The following is a 19,231-nucleotide window of genomic DNA, read 5'->3' on the forward strand; positions in this document are numbered from 1 at the left end:
TGATTGGCGAGCTCTGCTCCGGAAGTGCAGCAAAAGGAGGGCCTAGCGGTGCGCCAAGTACGTTGCAGGTCAGCACCATGGCGGCCCGGCTGGCTGTGAGCCGGTGGAGGGCTGCACCTACAGCTCCTGGGAGAGGCCCGCTGCTCTCCTGCCGGAGGTGGTCGGGCGCCAAGGCAGACACGGTGTACGATGTGGTGGTGTCGGGCGGAGGCCTGGTGGGTGCCGCCATGGCTTGTGCCTTGGGTAAGTGCATCTCCAGGCAGGTAGTGGCGGGGAGTGGGGCCGTGGAGGAACTGTGAGGACCGTGGGAGCCCTGAGCTCCTGTGGTCTTTCCCCTGCCTAGAGGAGCCCCAGGGCAAGCGTTTGGTCCTTCAGGGTTCCGAAGGGTCAAAAGTGGGAGGGTCCTTAGGAGCCATTCTAAATCCCGCCCGCTGTTATTCAGGAATGGGCACAGTTGGAAGTAATCAGGCACTGTATCGGGCTAGGCGTTTTGTTTCTTTCTAAAAACAGCTCCTTTGAGATATAATTGCATATCAGAAGGTTCACCCATTTAAACATACAATTTAATGGTTTTTTAGTATATTAACAGGCTGTGCATCCATCACCACCATAAATTTTAGAACATTTTTATCACCCCCAAAAGAAACAGGAACCAATTAGCAGTCATTGCCCATTTCCCCCCAAAGCTCCTCAGCCCTAGGCAACCACTCGTGAACTTTTTGTCTCTATAGATTTGCTATTTCCTGACATTTTCATATGCTTGGATTCTGCTTGTTTTAAAGGTTCGTCCAGGTTGTAGCATGCGCCCGTACTTTTTATGGTTGAGTAATTCTGCATTGTGTGAATGTACTACATTTGGTTTATGCGTTTATTAGTTGATGGACGTTTGGGTTTCCACTTCTGGACTGTTTCGAATAATGCTGTTATTTTGGATATAGGCTTTTGTGTAAACATATATTTTTGGTTACTTGGATATATCCATTTCTAGAAGTGGAATTGCTGGATCACATACATGGTAACTCTGTGTTTGTTTTGAAGAACTGCCAAATGGTATTCCAAGGTGGCTGCACCATTTTACATTCCCACCAGCAGTATATGAGGGGTCCAGTTTCTCCACATCCTGCACAGCACTTTGCTGTTGTATTTTTGTTTATAGTCATCCTAGTGGGTGTGAAGTGGTATCTCCTGGTTTGATTTGAATTTCCCTAATGACTAATGATGTTGAATATCCTTTCATATGCTTGTTTATCTTTGAAGAAATGCCTATTCAGAACCTTTGCCCATTTTATTTTGATTTTTTAAAGTAATTTCTACACCCAGTGTGGGGTTCGAACTAAGGAGCCCACAATCAAGAGTTGCATGCTCTGTCCACTGAGCCAGCCAGACACCCCCCTTTGCCCATTTTGGGCAATTTTGGGCAATTTGTCTTTTTATTATTGAGTTCTAAGAGTTGATTTTGTTTGTTTAATCTGGGCACAGGTCGTTTAACAGCTAAGTGATTTGCAAATATTTTCTCTCATTTTATGGGTTGCCTTTTCATTTTTTTTCTTTTCATTTTTATTTTTTTAAGATTTTATTTATTTATTCATGAGAGGGAGAGGCAGAGGGAGAAGCAGGCTCCCAAGGAGCAGGGAGCCCGATGCGGGACTCGATCCCAGGACGCTGGGATCATGACCTGAGCTGAAGGCAGAAGCTTAACCATCTGAGCCATCCAGGCGCCCCGTCTTTTCATTTTCTTGATGGTGTCCTTTGAAGCACAGAAGTTTTTAATTTAGATAAAATTCAACTTGTCAAGTTTTTACCACTTATACTTTTGGTGTCATATCGAAGAAATCATTAGCTCACCCAAACTCATGAAGATTCACTTTTGTGTTCTAAGAGTTTTGTAGTTTTAGCTCTTAGATTTAAGTCTATGATCTACTTTGAGTTAAACTGTGTATGTAAAGTGAGGTAAGGACTTTGCTTTTACATGTATAGTTTAGGCTCGTTCACTTCACTGTGATGGAGATACTGTTTTCATATTTTATGTGAGAAAATTGCTTAGCAAGGTTTAAGTAAGGACCAGAGTCTTAACAACCAACTGGTAGTAGACTCAGAACTTGAACCTCATGCCACCAAACTCCAGATCTTTTGCCCCCCCCCTTTTTTATAAAAGATTTATTTATCTGAGAGAACGTGCACATGCATGGGGTGTGGGTGTTGGGAGAGAAGAGGAAGAGGGAGAAAAGGAGACTGTACTGAACGCAGAGCCTGATGCGGAGTTGGATTCCAAGACCCTGAGATCATGACCTGAGCCAAAACCAAGAGCCGGACGCTCAACCAACTGAGCCACCCAGGCACCCCCAGATCTTTGGCTTTTAACAATTATATAGTGACTTGCAGAAATTGGATCTGAGTTTTCTGGCCTCACAAATTAAAGATCACTAATAATGTAAAAGTCTTTGTTGACTTAAGAATAAGGTGTGACAGCCACATCTTCCCTAGGGTGGCTCCTCTTTTGGGATACTGGTGGGAAACAGCTTTGTATGAACTAATCGGCTTGAGTCTCAGAGTAATTATAAAAAACATAGTCATCAGTTATTGAGTACTTGTTATGGATAGGCATCTTTTAAAGTATTTTGCATACATTTGTACTTAATCCTCATAATCTTTTTTTTTTTTTTGGTGCAAAAAGGTGGTTTTCTTACAGCATGGGGACAGGACCTGTGGGCAGAAAGAGCTGCACCGGGTGATAATCTTTTTTAATTGAAGTCTAATTGACACACATTGCATCCAGTTAATAATCTTGATTGTAGATTGTGCAGATAAGGAAATTAAAACTCAGAAAGGTTAAGTAACTTGCACTCAAAAGTTGGTAATTGGGAGGGGCGCCTGGGTGGCTCAGTCGTTAAGCGTCTGCCTTCGGCTCAGGTCATGATCCCAGGGTCCTGGGATCGAGCCCAGCATCGGGGCTCCCTGCTCAGCGGGAAGCCTGCTTCTCCCTCTCCCACTCCCCCTGCTTGTGTTCCCTCTCTCGCTGTCTCTCTCTTGTCAAATAAATAAATAAAATCTTGTTGGTAATTGGGAGATACAAAGCCTTTTTGAGACACAAAACTCTCTGGCAGGTATATATACCTTCCTGACAGCCATTTTGGTTGTACCTACTGGTCAGTGGGCTAAAATAGTAGTTCTCAAGCTTGAGTGCATTTAAGAATCACCTGGGGTTTTTGTTTTGTTCGGAGGTGTTGAATAACTAAGGCACATACAGAAAATTCAAAAGGGATTTTGAGTTCTGAAATACAAAGGGTATAGGGCATACAGTATAAAGAATGTAAAGTGAGACTTCCATTTTTTATTTTTAGCCACCCAGTTCTCCCTGAAGACAGTCACCCATTACCAGTTTGTGGGGGCATATTTTAAAAAAATGAGGATTGCAGGTTTCACTTCCAGTGACTGATTGGGTTTATCCAGGTGGGGCCCAGGAGCCTGTACTTTTTTTTTTTAAGATTTATTTATTTATTTATTTATTTGACAGAGAGAGAGACACAGCAAGAGAGGGAACACAAGCAGGGGGAGTGGGAGCAGGAGAAGCAGGCTTCCTGTCGAGCAGGGAGCCCAATGCGGGGCTTGATCCCAGGACCCTGGGATCATGACCTGAGCCGAAGGCAGATGCTTAACGACTGAGCCACCCAGGCGCCCCTAAACAGAGAATTCTGTATTGTAATTGTTTCTGTTTTCCATCTCTTCCATAGAAGTATAAATCCTCAAAGTCAGGACTGACTTCAAACAGTCATAATACAGAATTCTCTGTATAAGTCTACAAAAGAAAGGTCAGGGGCCCGAGTACACTGGGTTGTGACAATCTCTGCTCAAAGTCAAAACTACCAAACGCAGGTTTACAAAAGAAAATTCACACACTGGCCAATTTCCTAAAAAAGCTCAGAGAAAAATGTTAAACATGAAAGTTGAAGCTCTGGAAGGTTTGGAATCTTTCATGTGATTTATTCAGTGAGCAAGCCTCTCTGTTTTCCTGTAAAGCATTGGGACCTTGGGCAGATCCGCAGCCTTTCAGAGGCAGGTGTGGCATTGGGAGTGTTTTCTCTTGTTGAGTCAAGTAAACTCTCTGCCTGAGATTTTGTGCGTGCTGATGTTTCCCCTTGATCATCACAGCATGTATCCCAGAGAATATTGTCAGTAGTTTATATGGTGATCAACCTTACTTTTTATTCCAATGTCCACTTAATTTTAGACAGCTGCTTTAAAAGTGAAAATTTTTCAGTAGGCTCTTCATATTTCCCCTTAAGTCAATTTGTTTTCCTTGATTCTTTTTCAAACTCACATTAGTTTATGTTTCAGGCTTGAAACATCTATATTTCCCTCTCACATTGTTATTTGTAAATTGTATTCTGTAGTATTTTTTCTCCAAATGAGTTTTCTAAAATGTCACTTTAAATAGCTAAAAAATAAAATATTGAACCTGATTATAATGTGTTTGGAAATACAATTCTTTTTCCTGTTAGTTCCCTTGTCTCTCATTTAACAAAAATGCCCGCTGAGTATCTACTTTATGGATTGAGGAGATAGAGCATTTGCTGCTGGGAATATTAGCCATAAGAAAAGAAATGGTTCCTGCCCCCAGGGAATTTAGAATCTAGCAAAAGAGAAAGACTTGTAAATAACTAATAGAACGGATTATGAAACGAAAGCTCCCCTAGAGGAACAGCCGCTGACCTGTGCTGGGGGAAGAGGTGTGCAGAGTGGTCTGAACACCGCTGGGGAGGTGAGGCTTGAGCAAGTAGGATCCGGGGGGAGGAGGTGGCCAGGGGGGCATTCGGGTGGAGCAGATACTGGAAGGCGGGGAGGTGTGCTGGACCAGAAGGCAGTCCACTCCGGGGAGCGTGGCTGTTCCCATCCTCCAGTGCAAACACAGCCGCACAGCAAGGGCGGGGTATACGTGAACCTGCTGCTGTTCACTGCCTGTTCACCGGAGCGACCTAGTTGCATCTTACAATAATGCCGCTCTTCTCATTTAGATTCCCAAAAATGTGGGGTTGTCATCATTACGAAGTAAAACCTACAGTGTTTCTCTCATAATCCTGTCACGTTGTTTTCTCCTTTCTTGGCTGCAGCAGCTCCCTGCTTACTGTTTCCATGTCTTTCCCTGAGCCACGGTGGAGGGGACTGTCTGGGCTGCAGGCACCTAGTAAGCAAGTCCCCAAGTCCCCTTTTTACTCCCCTATACAGGTGTTTGAGGACCAGATTTGTAGGTACAATTGATGTATTTGGGGGGCTCCTTTTCTTTCACAAATAATTCTTTATCCTTGATTTAATCTCGAGGCCACAACGAATTTTGTTTATTAAATATTCCATTTTTCTGTTGAACAGGATTTGTAATTTTTAGTGACTTAACAGTTTAAAGATTAGAAATATCTGGTGTCTAAATACTTCAGCCTTTTTACTTCATTCTTCCTTTCTAGGGAATTCTACTGGCTCCTAGTGAGTTTTGCCATTTTTTGCTTCTTTGCACATGGCCGGTGTTGGACTGTTAAGTCCTTACAGTTCTTACAGTCATGGGCACGGTGGTTCACACGGCTGAAATAGTGGTATAAGGTATTGCTTAGGATTTTGTGTGGTGTTTCCTTTTTGTGTGCCCTGTGAGAAATTTGTATCCTAAGGGCTAAGGAATTAGTTAATCTGTTCCTTCTCTTGGACATGAGAAAGGGAAGAAATTCTGATTTTCCCACTAGGATATAAAATGTTGATTATTTATTTATTATTTATTTATTTTAGGATATGATATTCACTTTTGTGACAAGAAAATCCTCTTGCTAGAAGCAGGTCCGAAGAAAGTATGGGAGAAATTGCCAGAAACTTACAGCAACAGAGTCAGCTCCATTTCCTCCGGCTCTGCAACCCTTCTCAGTAGTGAGTAGAAGGTCTTTCATAGAACCAATCTCTTGTCTCTCTTGGCTTTCGAGTGTGTCCCATAGGGCAGAGGCTTTAGAGCATCCTGTGAGGAGGGGGTTGGTATGGTAATCTAGTGCATCGTTGAAGATGAGGACCCCTGACACTATTAAAGTGTCACCTCCCAGTCTGAGGAAGACGTCCTTGGGACATATGGGTTCATCATGTAGACTTCATTTGTGATGTTGGGTCATTATGAATTGGTGGAATTGAAACTATATGAATTAATTATGACCGTTCACTTTTAGTAGGAGTACCCTCTTTATTCCCAGAGTCAGCCCTCTTGGGATCTAGGGAGTTTGCATGCTAAATGCTTTTGGAGGGGCACCTGGGTGGCTCAGTCGTTAAGCGTCTGCTTTTGGCTCAGGTCATGATCCCAGGGTCCTGGGATCAAGCCCCACATTGGGCTCCCCGCTCCGCGGGAAGCCTGCTTCTCCCTCTCCCACTCCCCCTGCTTGTGTTCCCTCTTTCGCTGTCTGTCAAATAAATAAAATCTTAAAATAAATAAATAAACAAACAATAAGTGCTTTTGGAGTGTAGATCAATGTGTGCACATGGAACCTATTAGCAAACTGCCTTTAGGTCTCTGCCAAATGTTACTCCCCCGGGCTATCCTATCTAGAACCACCCAGTCAAAAATTAGACTCTCCCATCATTTTTTAGCCCCTTATACTGCTTTATTTTTCTTTATAACAGTACTACGTGACAATATATTATGTATTTGTTTTTTTACTGTCTATCTCTCCAACCAGAATGTTAGCTCCAGAAGGGCAGGAACTTTGTTTGGTTTCACACTTTATGCTCAGTACCTAGAATTGTGTCTGGCTCAGTAAACATGTCCCCACTGAATAAATCTGTTCAGTGCTATGGGGTTAAAAAAAAAAAAGACTGTCTCTTAAAAACAATTTTTAAGGGGCGCCTGGGTGGCTCAGTTGGTTAGGTGACTGCCTTTGGCTCAGGTCATGATCCCAGAGTCCTGGGATTGAGTCCCACGTCGGGCTCCCTGCTTGGTGGGAAGGAAGCCTGCTTCTCCCTCTCCCACTCCCGCTGCTTGTGTTCCTGCTCTCGCTATCTCTGTCTCTGTCAAATAAATAAATAAAATCTTCAAAAAAAATAAAATTAAAAAAAAACAATTTTTAAGGGGCGCCTGGGTGGCTCAGTTGGTTAAGCAACTGCCTTTGGCTCAGGTCATGATACTGGAGTCCCAGGATCGAGTCCCGCATGGGGCTCCCTGCTCAGCGGGGAGTCTGCTTCTGCCTCTGACCTTCCCCCCTCTCATGCTCTCTCTCTCTCTCTCATTCCCTCTCTCTCAAATAAATAAAAATCTTTAAAAAAATTTAAGATTTTATTTTTAAGTAATCTCTACACCCTCTGTGGGGCTCAAACTCACAACCCCGAGATCAAGAGTTGCTATGCCCTTCTGACTTGAGTCAGGCACCCCCAAAAAATAGTTTTTATCCAGACAGTTTGTAACTTCTGTAGGATGATGAAAAAAAATATGGGTTTGGTTTCCTTTTTTATTTTCCCTAACTTTAGTGTGATTTGGCGTTTTTAAAAAAAGTATTTGAGGGGGACTGCAAAGGGAGAGAGACAGAATCTCAAGCGGACTCCCCACTAAGTGCGGAGCCTGACATAGGGCTCAATCTCCCAACCCTGAGATCATGACCTGAGCCAAAACCAAGAGTTGGACGCTTAACTGACTGAGCCAAGCAGATGCCCCAGATTTGGCTTGATTATGAAAGCTCGGTCCTTTTTACATGCTATATAATCTGAACTGGGGAACAGAGCAGCTTAACTCCTAATATCAAAGAAAGAAATAAGAGTATTTTTCTGTCATTGGAGGACACTGAAAACAATCTCTTACTTCATAGGTTGGAGAGACAGAACTGAGGAGGGACGTGCCCGGTGAGGTTGCTCTGGCCTATATATAGATCCTTTCTTTTGTAGGTTTTGGTGCCTGGGATCACATCTGCAACATGAGATACAGAGCCTTTCGGCGAATGCAGGTGCCTCCTTTATCACTTCTGGCAAGATATCTTGGTTGTCCACATTCTTTTCTGTATCTTGGAATCCATATTCTCCATATTTTATGTGAAAGTAGGAAGTTCCCGTTCAGTCTCAGTCTAAGGAAGTGGGGGGAAGCATTCTCAAGAGAATTTTCTTCTCACCTTCTGTCTCCTACCAGAGGAATTGACATTGTGATTTTTCTGCTTCTGTCACTTGGGGAAGGCAGTACTATTTCTGATTAGAGCAAGACATTTTCTCTTCTTTGGGTTATAATACAAACTTTCCCTTTGTGTTTCCAGGTGTGGGATGCCTGCTCAGAGGCCCTGATAATGTTCGATAAGGATAACCTGGATGACATGGGCTATATAGTGGAGAATGACGTCATAATGTGCGCTCTCACCAAGCAGCTGGAGGCGGTGTCAGGTGAGGCACCCACCCTTTACATCTTCCGCTCACACTGCAACGTGAATTGCTTTAGAATTTTTCTAGGACTTACTGGAAAAAGAATCCCTTTTACGGAGACTGAATATCCACCATAAAGAAACCCTCTGATGATTTGAGAAACAAGACAGAGGATCATAGGGGACGGGAGGGAAAAATGAAACAAGACAAAACTAGAGAGGGGGAAACCATTCAGGAAACAAACTGAGGGTTGCTGGAGTGGTGGGGGTGGGAGGGATGGGGGGGCTGGGTGATGGACATCGGGGAGGGTATGTGCTGTGGTGAGCGCTGTGAATTGTGTAAGACTGATGAATCACAGACCTGTACCCCTGAAACAAGTAATACATTATATGTTAATAAAAAGATTTTTTTTTCTCAAAGAAAGCATTAAAAAAAAAAAACAAAAAGAAACCCTCTGATGGATATCTTAGGGTTTTTTCTTTTTTCCCAACAGTTTTATTCAGGTATAATTTACATACCATAAAATTCACCCATTTTAAGTGTACAATACAGTGATTTTTAGTGTTACTTACAGGGTTATGCCACTGTCACAATATCATTTTAGAACATTTCTGTCACCTCAAAAAGAAATCTTAGGTCCATTTACAGCCATTCCCCATTCCCAACCCCAGTCCCTGGTACCACTGATCTACTTTTGGTTTCTCAGGATTTGCCTGTTCTGGACATTTCATAAAGATCGAATCATACACAATGTATTCTTTTGTGTCTACTTCTCTCACCTAACATATCTTTGATATTCACTCATGGTGTAGCCTGTATTAGTCCATTCTTTTTTATCGCCAAAGAGTATTCCATCGTGTGGATACACTACATTTTGTTTATCCATTCATTAGTTGATGGACAGTTGGGTTGGTCCCACTTTCTGGCGATTGTGAATAATGCTATGAACACTTGTGTACACGTCTTTGTGGGGACATAGGTTTCATTTCTTCTGGGTGGATACTTAGGAGTAGACTTGCTGGGTCATATTTTCTATGTTTAACATTTCCAGAAACTGCTGAACTTTTCCAAAGAGGCTGTACCATTTCACTTTCCCAACAATACTATATAAGGGTTCCAGTTTCTCCACATCCTTGCCAACACTTATTTTTCCTTTTATTTTTTTATAAGATCCATCCTAGTGACTGAAATGGTATCTTATTGTGGTTTTGATTGTATTTCCCATCTTTTCCTGTGCTTACTGGCCATTTGGGGAAATGACTATTTAGAATCTTTTGCCCATTTAAAAACTGGATCATCTTTTTCTTTTTCAGTTAAGAGTTCTTTATGTATTCTGAATATAAATTCCTTATCACATATATGATATGCAAATATCTCAGGGTGGTTCTAGTGAGAGAAAAATTGGAAGTAACTTAAATGCTTTCTGATATGGAATAGTAATTTATCCATGCAATGAACTTATGTGCAACTTTTTTTTTTTTTTAAGATTTTATTTTTTTAAGTAATCTCTACACCCAACATGGGGCCCGAACTCACAACCCTGAGATCAAGAGTCCCATACTCTACCGACTGAGCCAGCCAGGCACCCCGCTTGTGTGCAACTTTTAAAGATAATTTAGACCTAATATTTAATCACTTAGAAACATATCCCATAGGGACGCCTGGGTGGCTCAGTCGTTAAGCGTCTGCCTTCGGCTCAGGTCATGATCCCGGGGTCCTGGGATCGAGCCCCACATCGGGCTCCCTGCTCTGCGGGAAGCCTGCTTCTCCCTCTCCCACTCCCCCTGCTTGTGTTCCCTCTCTCGCTGTGTCTCTCTCTGTCAAATAAATAAATAAAATCTTTAAAAAAAAAAAAAAAAAAAAAAAAAGAAACATATCCCATAACAAATTGGTGAAAAAAGTATGTGTCATATCCTACGTGTGCACACGCATCTATACGCATAGGAAATATCTGGAAAGCTGTATGGAAAAGCTTTAACTGTAGTTGCCTCTGAATGGTATAATGAAGGGTGATTTTTCCATCCCTTAAATCTTTGTTGTTCAGACTTTACAGGCATATTTTTATGATCAGAAAAGTAAAATGATTTTCAGTGGCAAGAAAAATCTTAGGAAATCTAGAACTTTTTTGAGCCCCTGGGATTCCCACCCTGTTGATTCTGAAAGCACGTGGAGTCACCTAGGCACAGAGTGAACCTAGGAGAGCAGGAGTGTGGGGGTGAGAAGAAAGAATCCCTGGTGCGGGCTGGTCACTCAGGGCTGAGTTTTGTTTTGTTTTGTTTTGTTTTGTTTTTGACACTGACTCATCCCTGTGGCTCTGTCATTCATCAGCTCTCAAACTATAGCATTAGTTATTTTTTAGATTTTACTTTCCTTGTTTAGGAGTAAACGATAAGAGACAGCTGTCCTGAGAGCTCCCTTTAGATTTAGTTATGGCTTTTTCCTCAGCCCATGTAGGCTGCCTTTCTAATGTTTTGTTTTCTCTCTTCTGACCTCCCTAGACCGGGTGACGGTTCTCTACAGGAGCAAAGCACTCCGCTACACCTGGCCTTATCCGTTTACCATGGCAGACTCCAGCCCTTGGGTTCATATTACCCTAGGTGATGGCAGCACCCTCCAGACTAAATTGTTGGTAGTTGAAAATTCTTATTTTGCCAGGGGTCTTGCATATCCATAGCTTATCCTAGATTCTGTGGCGTTTCGTTTTAGGTTTAAGCTATAATTTTTGGCAAAGCTTTTGGTTATAAGGACCAGTAACCACTCAGGCCAACTCAAGTTAAGATGGTCTTGTAAATCCTATATAGGAAGCAATCTATCTCCTGGATCATCTTAGGTCTTGAAAGAAAAGGGACACAGGAACAGGAACAGAAATTGAGGTGGTTCTTTCCCTTGCAGGAGTCCTGTAATCACTTCATCTCCTTGCATTTTCCCATGTCTCTCTCTCTGTTCACCAGCTTCCTCTTTTACCTGGCAGCCATTCCTAACCTTCCAGCAGGACTGTTAACTCCAGTGCCTGCCTTATTAGCTTCTAGTTCAAATACCAAGAGAGTTTGGCCAAGTTAACCTTTGGCTGGCACCTCATGGGGCAGATGTCCAGCTTTGGTCCAGTAGCTGACACTGGGGTCACCTATGTAAGGCTACTCCCTCCAGGGGCTATGAGTGAGGTGGGCGTGATAAAAAGTTGCCTGCCACCGATGAGCTTGTGAACAGTTGGAACTAGAGAAAAGGAGGCAGAAACAAACTTCTGGAACAGTTTTACGTATTAAGAAGTTATAAGACTGAACAGACTTTTGTTTCCATGCAGATTGGTGCAGATGGTCACAACTCAGGAGTGCGGCAGGCTGCTGGGATTCAGAATGTCAGCTGGAACTATGATCAGTCTGCTGTTGTGGCTACTCTGCATTTATCGGAGGTAAGATCCTGAGCCCACCATCTGGGGACCCTGCTTGTGTTTAGTGGGTACTAAGTACTTTTCGTGAGAACTCTTCCTTGCTGTATTGTAGGCCACAGAAAACAACGTAGCTTGGCAGAGATTTCTTCCCTCTGGGCCCATTGCTTTGCTCCCGGTAAGTCCTTCTGGCTAGTCAGCTTAAACATGCCCAGCCTTGCTCTCTTAGGGCTTCACTTTCTTTCAACCTTTTTCTGGTTTCTAGGGCATATGCCCAGGCTAGCTTTGTTTCCCCCTTCCTTCCTTTATCCTTGAGAGCTCCCAAGAACAGAAGTCTTGCCCTTAGTATTGATGTTCTTTTTTTTTTTAGAGAGAGCGTGTGTGCTTGCAAGTGGGGGGAGGGGCAGAGGGAGAGAATCTCAAGCCGACTCCTTGCTGAGTGCAGAGCCCCACATGGGGCTCAGTCTCCTGGCCCTGAGATCATGACCTGAGCCGAAATTAACGTACTGAGCCACCCAGGTGCCTCAGTATTGATGTTCTTTTGACACAGCTCTCAGACACCTTGAGTTCCTTGGTTTGGTCCACATCCCATGACCATGCAGCAGAGCTTGTCAGCATGGATGAGGAGAAGTTTGTGGATACCATTAACTCTGCCTTCGTGAGTATGAGCTTGTCCAGGTGATGCTGTGTTGCAGCGGAGATACAGAAAGGTGGTTTTGATGAAGGAAGCAGGAATAACCAACCAGTGGCCCCTTTGTAACTATAGGGTTTGATCTGGGCTACATGGAAGGGAGGACATTCAGAGAAATGGAAAACAATGGAAATTACTAACTTCCGTGCTTTTTTGAGGGTTGTGGGCTGCTGTTGAGCTGACTGAAATAGCTGTCTGGGCAGTGGTTCTCATTGGCCTTTTTTTTTTGAATCTGTAATGCTTGGCTAATTTTGAATAGCTGTACTAGGTTTGAAGTACCTGAACCTTTGAAGCCTGATTCATTAGAAGCGTTCTGAGAGGAGCTGAGCGCATTTTAGCAGGGAGCTTAAGAGAAATTTTTGTAGACGGACATGGGTTCAGTACTGCTTCTGCCTGTTAATCTCCTAGAAAATGGAGATAGTATCACCAGCCTCTCAGGGTTTAATAACAGTAATAATAAAAGTCTAAAGACTTTCAAAATGAGAGAACTGATATAAGATGCTTGGAGCACACCTAGTACATTATAGGTGCTCAACAAATGTAATGATTATTCTGGAGTAGACACAGCCTTTAATAATATTGGCACCAGTAATTTCGGAGCTTAAACACATATATCTAAATTCACTAACAGTAATAATCAGTAAGATTTACTGAACGTTTACTGTGTGCCACGTGCAGGTGAAGAGTTGTACCTGTATGTATTTAATGCAGTGAACCATTGAGGAGGGTATTCTTATGCTCATTTAGAGCTCAGTTACTTGCCCAAGGTCATAGAGCTAGCAGTAAAGCCGGGTTTGGAAATAGGCTGGCCCTCGAACCTGTGGTTTTAACCACCAAACTCTGCTGCCTCGCTAATGACTTCACAGTCGTTTATACTGAGGAACTTAGGCGTCCCTGCTCTGGAGTAGCAACAGGAGTGAGAGGAACTGGACATATTGAAGTGGCTTCCAAGGTAAATGGTAACTGCTGCCTCTCTGGTCATGTAGCATGTATTCCTGCCACAGGCTTTTGCAGTGCATTCATTTAGCAACAATCACACGTGCCTTCTAGGTACAAGAGTCTGGAGGTAGACAGATGAGACACAGTCCCTGCTTTCAGGAAGCTCACAGTCAAGTGAGGGAGAAAGCTACTTAAGCAACAATTGGTAAAAGTATTCATAGGATGTTAACGGAAGCACGGAGGAGGAAAACACACAGTGGAGGGCTTAGAGGGAGGCTCACAGCTTCTGGATGTTTCTAAGGGGTCATCGGGGTGAATTAGAAGGACATTCTAAGCAGAGGGAGGAATGCCAGGGGCAAGAGGATGTTGTAGAATGAGCTACACTGTGGCTACTGTATGGTTTTTGAGGGTTAAGGGAAGTGAAAGGTGGAAGTTCACAGGTAGGCAGGGGCAGCTCAGGAGCAGTTTGGCTTGATCCTAAAACTTGTGGGGAAGGACAGGAAGTTGTGTTTTACATTTGTTTAAGGGGCTTGTCACCTGTGGTCTGGATCAGTTTAGGCATGTTAGGTACTATTAACACTTGGCTTTAGTGATAAAATGGGTTTCCTTGCTGATTTTTAAAATCCCCTGTTAATCACTGATGAATTTCTGCTCTTTGTGGCTGATGCTGCTCAGTGGAGTGATGCTAACCACACAGACTTCATTGACTCGGCCGGCACCATGCTGCAATATGCTGTTGGCTTTCTGAAGCCCACTAAGGTCTCAGCTCGCCAGATGCCCCCAAGTGTTGCCGGAGTGGACGCCAAAAGTCGAGTGCTGTTTCCACTTGGGTTGGGACATGCTGCCGAGTACGTCCGGCCGCGGCTGGCACTCATCGGGTAAGATGACAACAGAGCAGGGCCGCGCTCTTCTTACTTGGCTGCAGGCGGCCACACCTGAACTCTGCTTGCTTCTTAGGGATGCAGCCCACAGAGTCCATCCACTTGCAGGACAAGGTGTCAACATGGGCTTTGGGGATGTCTCCAGCTTGGTCCATCACCTCAGTGCTGCAGCCTTCAATGGGAAGGACTTAGGTAAGGGTTCAGGTACTTTAGAGAAGTAGCCAGAGGTCATGTAGTCAGGGAAGGTCGGGACCCCAAAATGCCCCTCCATAGCCAGATGTGGTAGACATCAGTGTGTCTGGCTTGCTAGGAAACAACTTCACTATAAGATTAGGGATTTATACCTTTCCTCCTTCCTCTAGGCTCTATGAGCCATCTCGCAGGTTACGAAACAGATCGACAGCGTCACAACACTGCTCTTCTGGCTGCTACTGACCTACTGAAAAGGCTCTATTCCACCAGTGCCACGCCGCTGGTGCTGCTCCGGACATGGGGCTTGCAGGCCACAAATGCAGTATCTCCACTCAAAGTAAGGTTGCTCACGGCTCTCCAGGAGTTGCTCGCTGAGGAAGCATTTTGTCAATGACTCTTAATTTCTTTGAATTTATTTTCTTGGCTGTAAAATTACCTTTTTATGAATACCTCCCTCATTGGTTATGAGCAAAAAAGTCCTTGCTGGGCTCGTGGGTGCTAGAGCCCACATCTAAGCAGTAACTTTATATGAGGAAGGGCTTAAAATAGGAATAGGAACTTTTAAAGATAAAGATGCTTTAGGGGCAGCTGGGTGGCTCAGTTGGTTAAAGCATCCGACTCCTGATTTCAGCTCAGGTCATGATGTCAGGGTCGTGAGAGTGAGCCCTACATCGGGCTCTGCACTCAGTGCCGTCTGCTTGTCTGTTTCTCAAATAAATAAATACAGTCTTAAAAAAAAAAAATGCTTTAAACTCCTTTTGCTGCTTGGTCAGCTTCTTTCCTGAGAACTTCCATCTAAAGACACTTTGGAGGAACTCTTGAGAGGAGCATCTGTCTCAGACTTTTGCTGAGTTTTTGCTTTAATCACTTTGGGTATTTTATTTTTAAGTAGGCTCCACTCCCAGCACGGGAGCCTTGAACTCATAACCAGATACCTAGACCTGGATGCTTAACCAACTGAGCCACCCAGGCACCCCTGGATATTTTAAAATATTTTCTTCACTTGCCCTCACACCTTACAGTGTCAAAGTATCATTCATTATATTTCATTTTTCTCCAGGAACAGATTATGGCCTTTGCAAGCAAATGAATGCTCCTCTTTTGGACATTCTATCGAAGAAAAAGGACATCTTTTCTCAAGACCATCACATATTTTCAAGATTTAATAAATTTGCTTTACATTAGAATTCTCTAGTCTCTTTTTCTCCTCTGTTTAATGGGCCTGTGGAGCCCAAATAATGATAGATAATTTGCTGTGAGGAGGGCCTATTAATCAAGCCAACAAACCCCGAAGGAAGACTATTATTTGGTTGAAAAGACTTTTTATTACTAAAAGAAAAATTGCTAAGGTGCTGTCTTGTTCATTTTTGAGGGAGGATTTATAAAAGAAAATTTCTAAAATTAAGTTGCTATCAACTTAAAACAGACTGCTATTTACATAGCATATTTTATGTGAACCTCATGGTAACCACAAGGGGAAAATATAGTAAGTACACAAAAGAAAATGAGAAAGGAATCTGAACATAACACTAAAGAAAGCCATCAAACCACAAGGGAAGAGTGAAAGAGAAGAACAGAGAACTACATAAACAGAAAACAATTAACAAAATGTCAATCAGTATATACCTACCAATAACTACTTTAAATGAAAATGGACTAAATTTGCCAATCAAAAGACATAGAGTGGTTGCATGGATTAAAAAACAACACACATCTACATACTGCCTACAAGAGATACTTCAGAAGGACATACCCAGACTGAAATTGGAAGGGACAGAAAAAGATATTCCATGGAAATGAAAAGAAAGCTGGATTAGCTATACTCCAATTAGACTTTAAAACAAAGACTGTAATAAAAGACAAGGACATTACATATGATAAAGGGGTCAAGCTAGCAAGAAAGTACAACATTTATAAATATACGTGCACCCAATGTAGGAACACCAAAATATATAGAGGAGATACTAACAGATCTAAAGGGAGATACTGAAAGCAATATGGTAATAGTAGAAGACTTTAATATCCCACTCTCATCAATGGATAATTCATCCAGACAAAAGAATCAATACAGAAACACTGGACTTAACACATTAGACCACATGGATCTGACAGACATACTGAGAATATTTCATCTAAAAGCAGAATACATATTCTTCTCAAGTGTACATAGAATATTCTCCAGAATAAATCCCGTTAGGCCAAAAACGAAGTCTCAATAAATTAAAATGGAAATCCTATCAAGCATCTCTGGTATAAAACTAGACCACAGTGGTAGGAAACTAGAAATTAATTACAAGAAAATGGGGAAAAGCATGGATATGAGATTAAATAACATGCTACTGAACAACCAATGTGTCATCAGAGAAATCAAAGAAATAAAAAAATACCTAGAGACAAATGAAAACTGAAATAGGACACCAAAATATATGGGATGTAGCAAAAGCAGTTCGAAGAGGGAAGTTCACAGCAATACATGCCTACCTCAAGAAACAAGGAAAATCTGACTGACAACATAACTTTACACCTAAAGGAACTTTCTAGAAAAAGAACAAAGCCTCAGATTAGTAGAAGGTAGATTAGAGCAGAAACAGACAAAAGACAATAAAAAAGATCAATGAAACTAGAGCTGGTTCTTTGAAAAGATAAAATCTACAAACCTTTAGCAGACTAACCAAGAAAAAATAAGAGCAGACTCAAAATCAGAAATGAAAGAGAAGTACTTATAACTGATACCACAGAAATCCAAAGGATCCTAAGAGACTACTGTGAACAATTATATGCCAATGAGCTGGACAACCTAGAAGAAGTGAATAAATTCCTAGAAACCTACAATCTTCCAAAACAATCATGAAGAAACAAAGTATGAATAGACTGACTACTAATAAGGAGGTTTGAAACAGTAAATTAAAAACCTCCCAATAAGCCAAAGTCCAAGAACAGCTTCACTGGCGAAATTCTACCAAACTTTCAAGGAAGATTTAATACCTATCAAACTCTTTCAAAAGAGGAGGAATAGCTTCCAAATGCATTTTACAAGGCCAGCATTACTCTAATAACCAAAACCAGGCAAAGACACCACAAAAAAAATTATAGGCCAATATCATTGATGAACACAGATGCAAAAGTCCTCAACAAAATATTAGCAAATCTTGGGACGCCTGGGTGGCTCAGTCGTTAAGTGTCTGCCTTCGGCTCAGGTCATGATCCCAGGGTCCTGGGATCGAGCCCCACATCGGGCTCCCTGCTCCGCGGGAAGCCTGCTTCTCCCTCTCCCATTCCCCCTGCTTGTGTTCCCTCTCTCGCTGTCTCTCTCACTCTCTGTCAAATAAAAAAATATATATATATTAGCAAATCTAATCTAATGATACATTAAAAAGGATCATGTACCACAATCAAGTTACTCCAGGGATGCAAGGATAGTTCAATACATAGAAATCAATCAATGAGATACGTTAACAGAAGGAAAGGTAAGTCATTTTATCATCTCAATAGATGTAGAAAAAGCATCTGACAAAATTGAATTTCCATTTATGTTAGAAATTCTCAACAAGGCGGGTACATTAGGGAATAGGGAATGTACCTTAACACAATATAGGCCATATATGACAATCCTATAGCTAACATCATAGTCAATGGTGCAAAGTTTAAAGCCTTTCATCTTAAGAACAGGAACAAGACAAGAATGCCCATTCTCGCCTCTGTACTGGAAGTCCCAGCTACAGAAATTAGGCAAGAAAGAGAAATAAAAAGCAGCCAAATCAGAAAGGAAGAAGTAAAACTCATTATTTGCAGATGACATGCTACTATATATAGAAAACCCTAAAGACTCCATCAAAAAACTGTTAGAACTAAAAAATAAATTCAGTAAAGTTACAGGATATAAAATTAATACACAGAAGGGCGCCTGGGTGGCTCAGTTGGTTGGGCGACTGCCTTCGGCTCGGGTCATGGTCCTGGAGTCCCGGGATCGAGTCCCGCATTGGGCTCCCTGCTCGGCAGGGAGTCTGCTTCTCCCTCTGACCCTCCTCCCTCTCATGCTCTCTGTCTCTCATTCTCTCTCTCAAATAAATAAATAAAATCTTTAAAAAAAAAAAAAAAAAAAAAAAAAAATTAATACACAGAAATCAGTGGTGTTTCTAAACACTTAAGAACAAAGCCTCAGAAAGAAGTTAAGAAAACAATTCCATTAAAAAGAAAAGAATTCCATTTACAATCGCATCACAAAGAATAAAATACCTACGAATAAATTTAATCAAGGAGGTGAAAGAGCTGGGCACTTAAACTGCAAGACACTGATGAAAGGAATTGAAGACACAAATAAATGGAAAGCTAGTCTGTGCTTATGGATTGGAAGAATTAATATTAAAAACTCCACACTACCCAAAGCAATCTCCAGATTCAATGCAGTAGCTCTCAAAATTTCAACAGCATACTTCACAGAATTAGAACAAATAATTATAAAATTTGTATGGAACCACAAAAAATGCCGAATAGCCAAAGCAATCTTGAGAAAGAAGGACAAGGCAGGAAATATCATGCTCCCTAATTTCAAACTATACTACAAAGCTGTAGTAATCAAAACCGTATGCTATGTGTACAAAAACAGACACAGAGATTAAATGGAACAGAACTGAGAGTCCAGAAATAAACCCACACATATCTGGGCAATTAATCTACCACAAAGAAGCCAAAGAACACATGTAATGCAGAAAAGTCAGTTTCACTTATATGGGGAATCTCAACAAAAGGACAAACAAAATTATGGGGCGCCTGGGTGGCTCAGTCGTTAAG

The 19,231-nt window shown here is 42.1% G+C and overlaps 1 protein-coding gene across 1 annotated transcript; it reads left to right on the forward strand.

The window, feature by feature from the left end:
* The first annotated feature begins 40 nt into the window (after positions 1 to 40).
* Positions 41 to 15,966, forward strand: COQ6 (coenzyme Q6, monooxygenase). The gene is made up of 12 exons (XM_032405543.1): positions 41 to 243; positions 5,770 to 5,904; positions 7,891 to 7,949; positions 8,250 to 8,373; positions 10,851 to 10,981; positions 11,654 to 11,761; positions 11,853 to 11,915; positions 12,288 to 12,395; positions 14,043 to 14,245; positions 14,325 to 14,440; positions 14,611 to 14,777; positions 15,501 to 15,966. The coding sequence occupies exons 1-12, from the start codon at positions 78 to 80 to the stop codon at positions 15,528 to 15,530; spliced, it is 1,410 nt and encodes a 469-aa protein (XP_032261434.1). The 5' UTR covers positions 41 to 77; the 3' UTR covers positions 15,531 to 15,966.
* Positions 15,967 to 19,231: the final 3,265 nt, after the last annotated feature.

This window comes from Phoca vitulina, unplaced genomic scaffold (assembly GCF_004348235.1).
Source record: "Phoca vitulina isolate PV1807 unplaced genomic scaffold, GSC_HSeal_1.0 scaffold7, whole genome shotgun sequence".
NCBI classification, from domain to species: domain Eukaryota; kingdom Metazoa; phylum Chordata; class Mammalia; order Carnivora; family Phocidae; genus Phoca; species Phoca vitulina.

What these genes read in the sequence shown, in the direction of transcription:
- COQ6 (XM_032405543.1), top strand. Translation starts at nt 78, where the DNA reads ATGGCGGCCCGGCTGGCTGTGAGCCGGTGGAGGGCTGCACCTACAGCT. An exon ending in GCAGCTGGAGGCGGTGTCAG is followed by an intron (nt 8,374 to 10,850) that starts GTGAGGCACCCA and finishes TGACCTCCCTAG; the next exon opens with ACCGGGTGACGGTTCTCTAC. An exon ending in CCGCGGCTGGCACTCATCGG is followed by an intron (nt 14,246 to 14,324) that starts GTAAGATGACAA and finishes CTTGCTTCTTAG; the next exon opens with GGATGCAGCCCACAGAGTCC.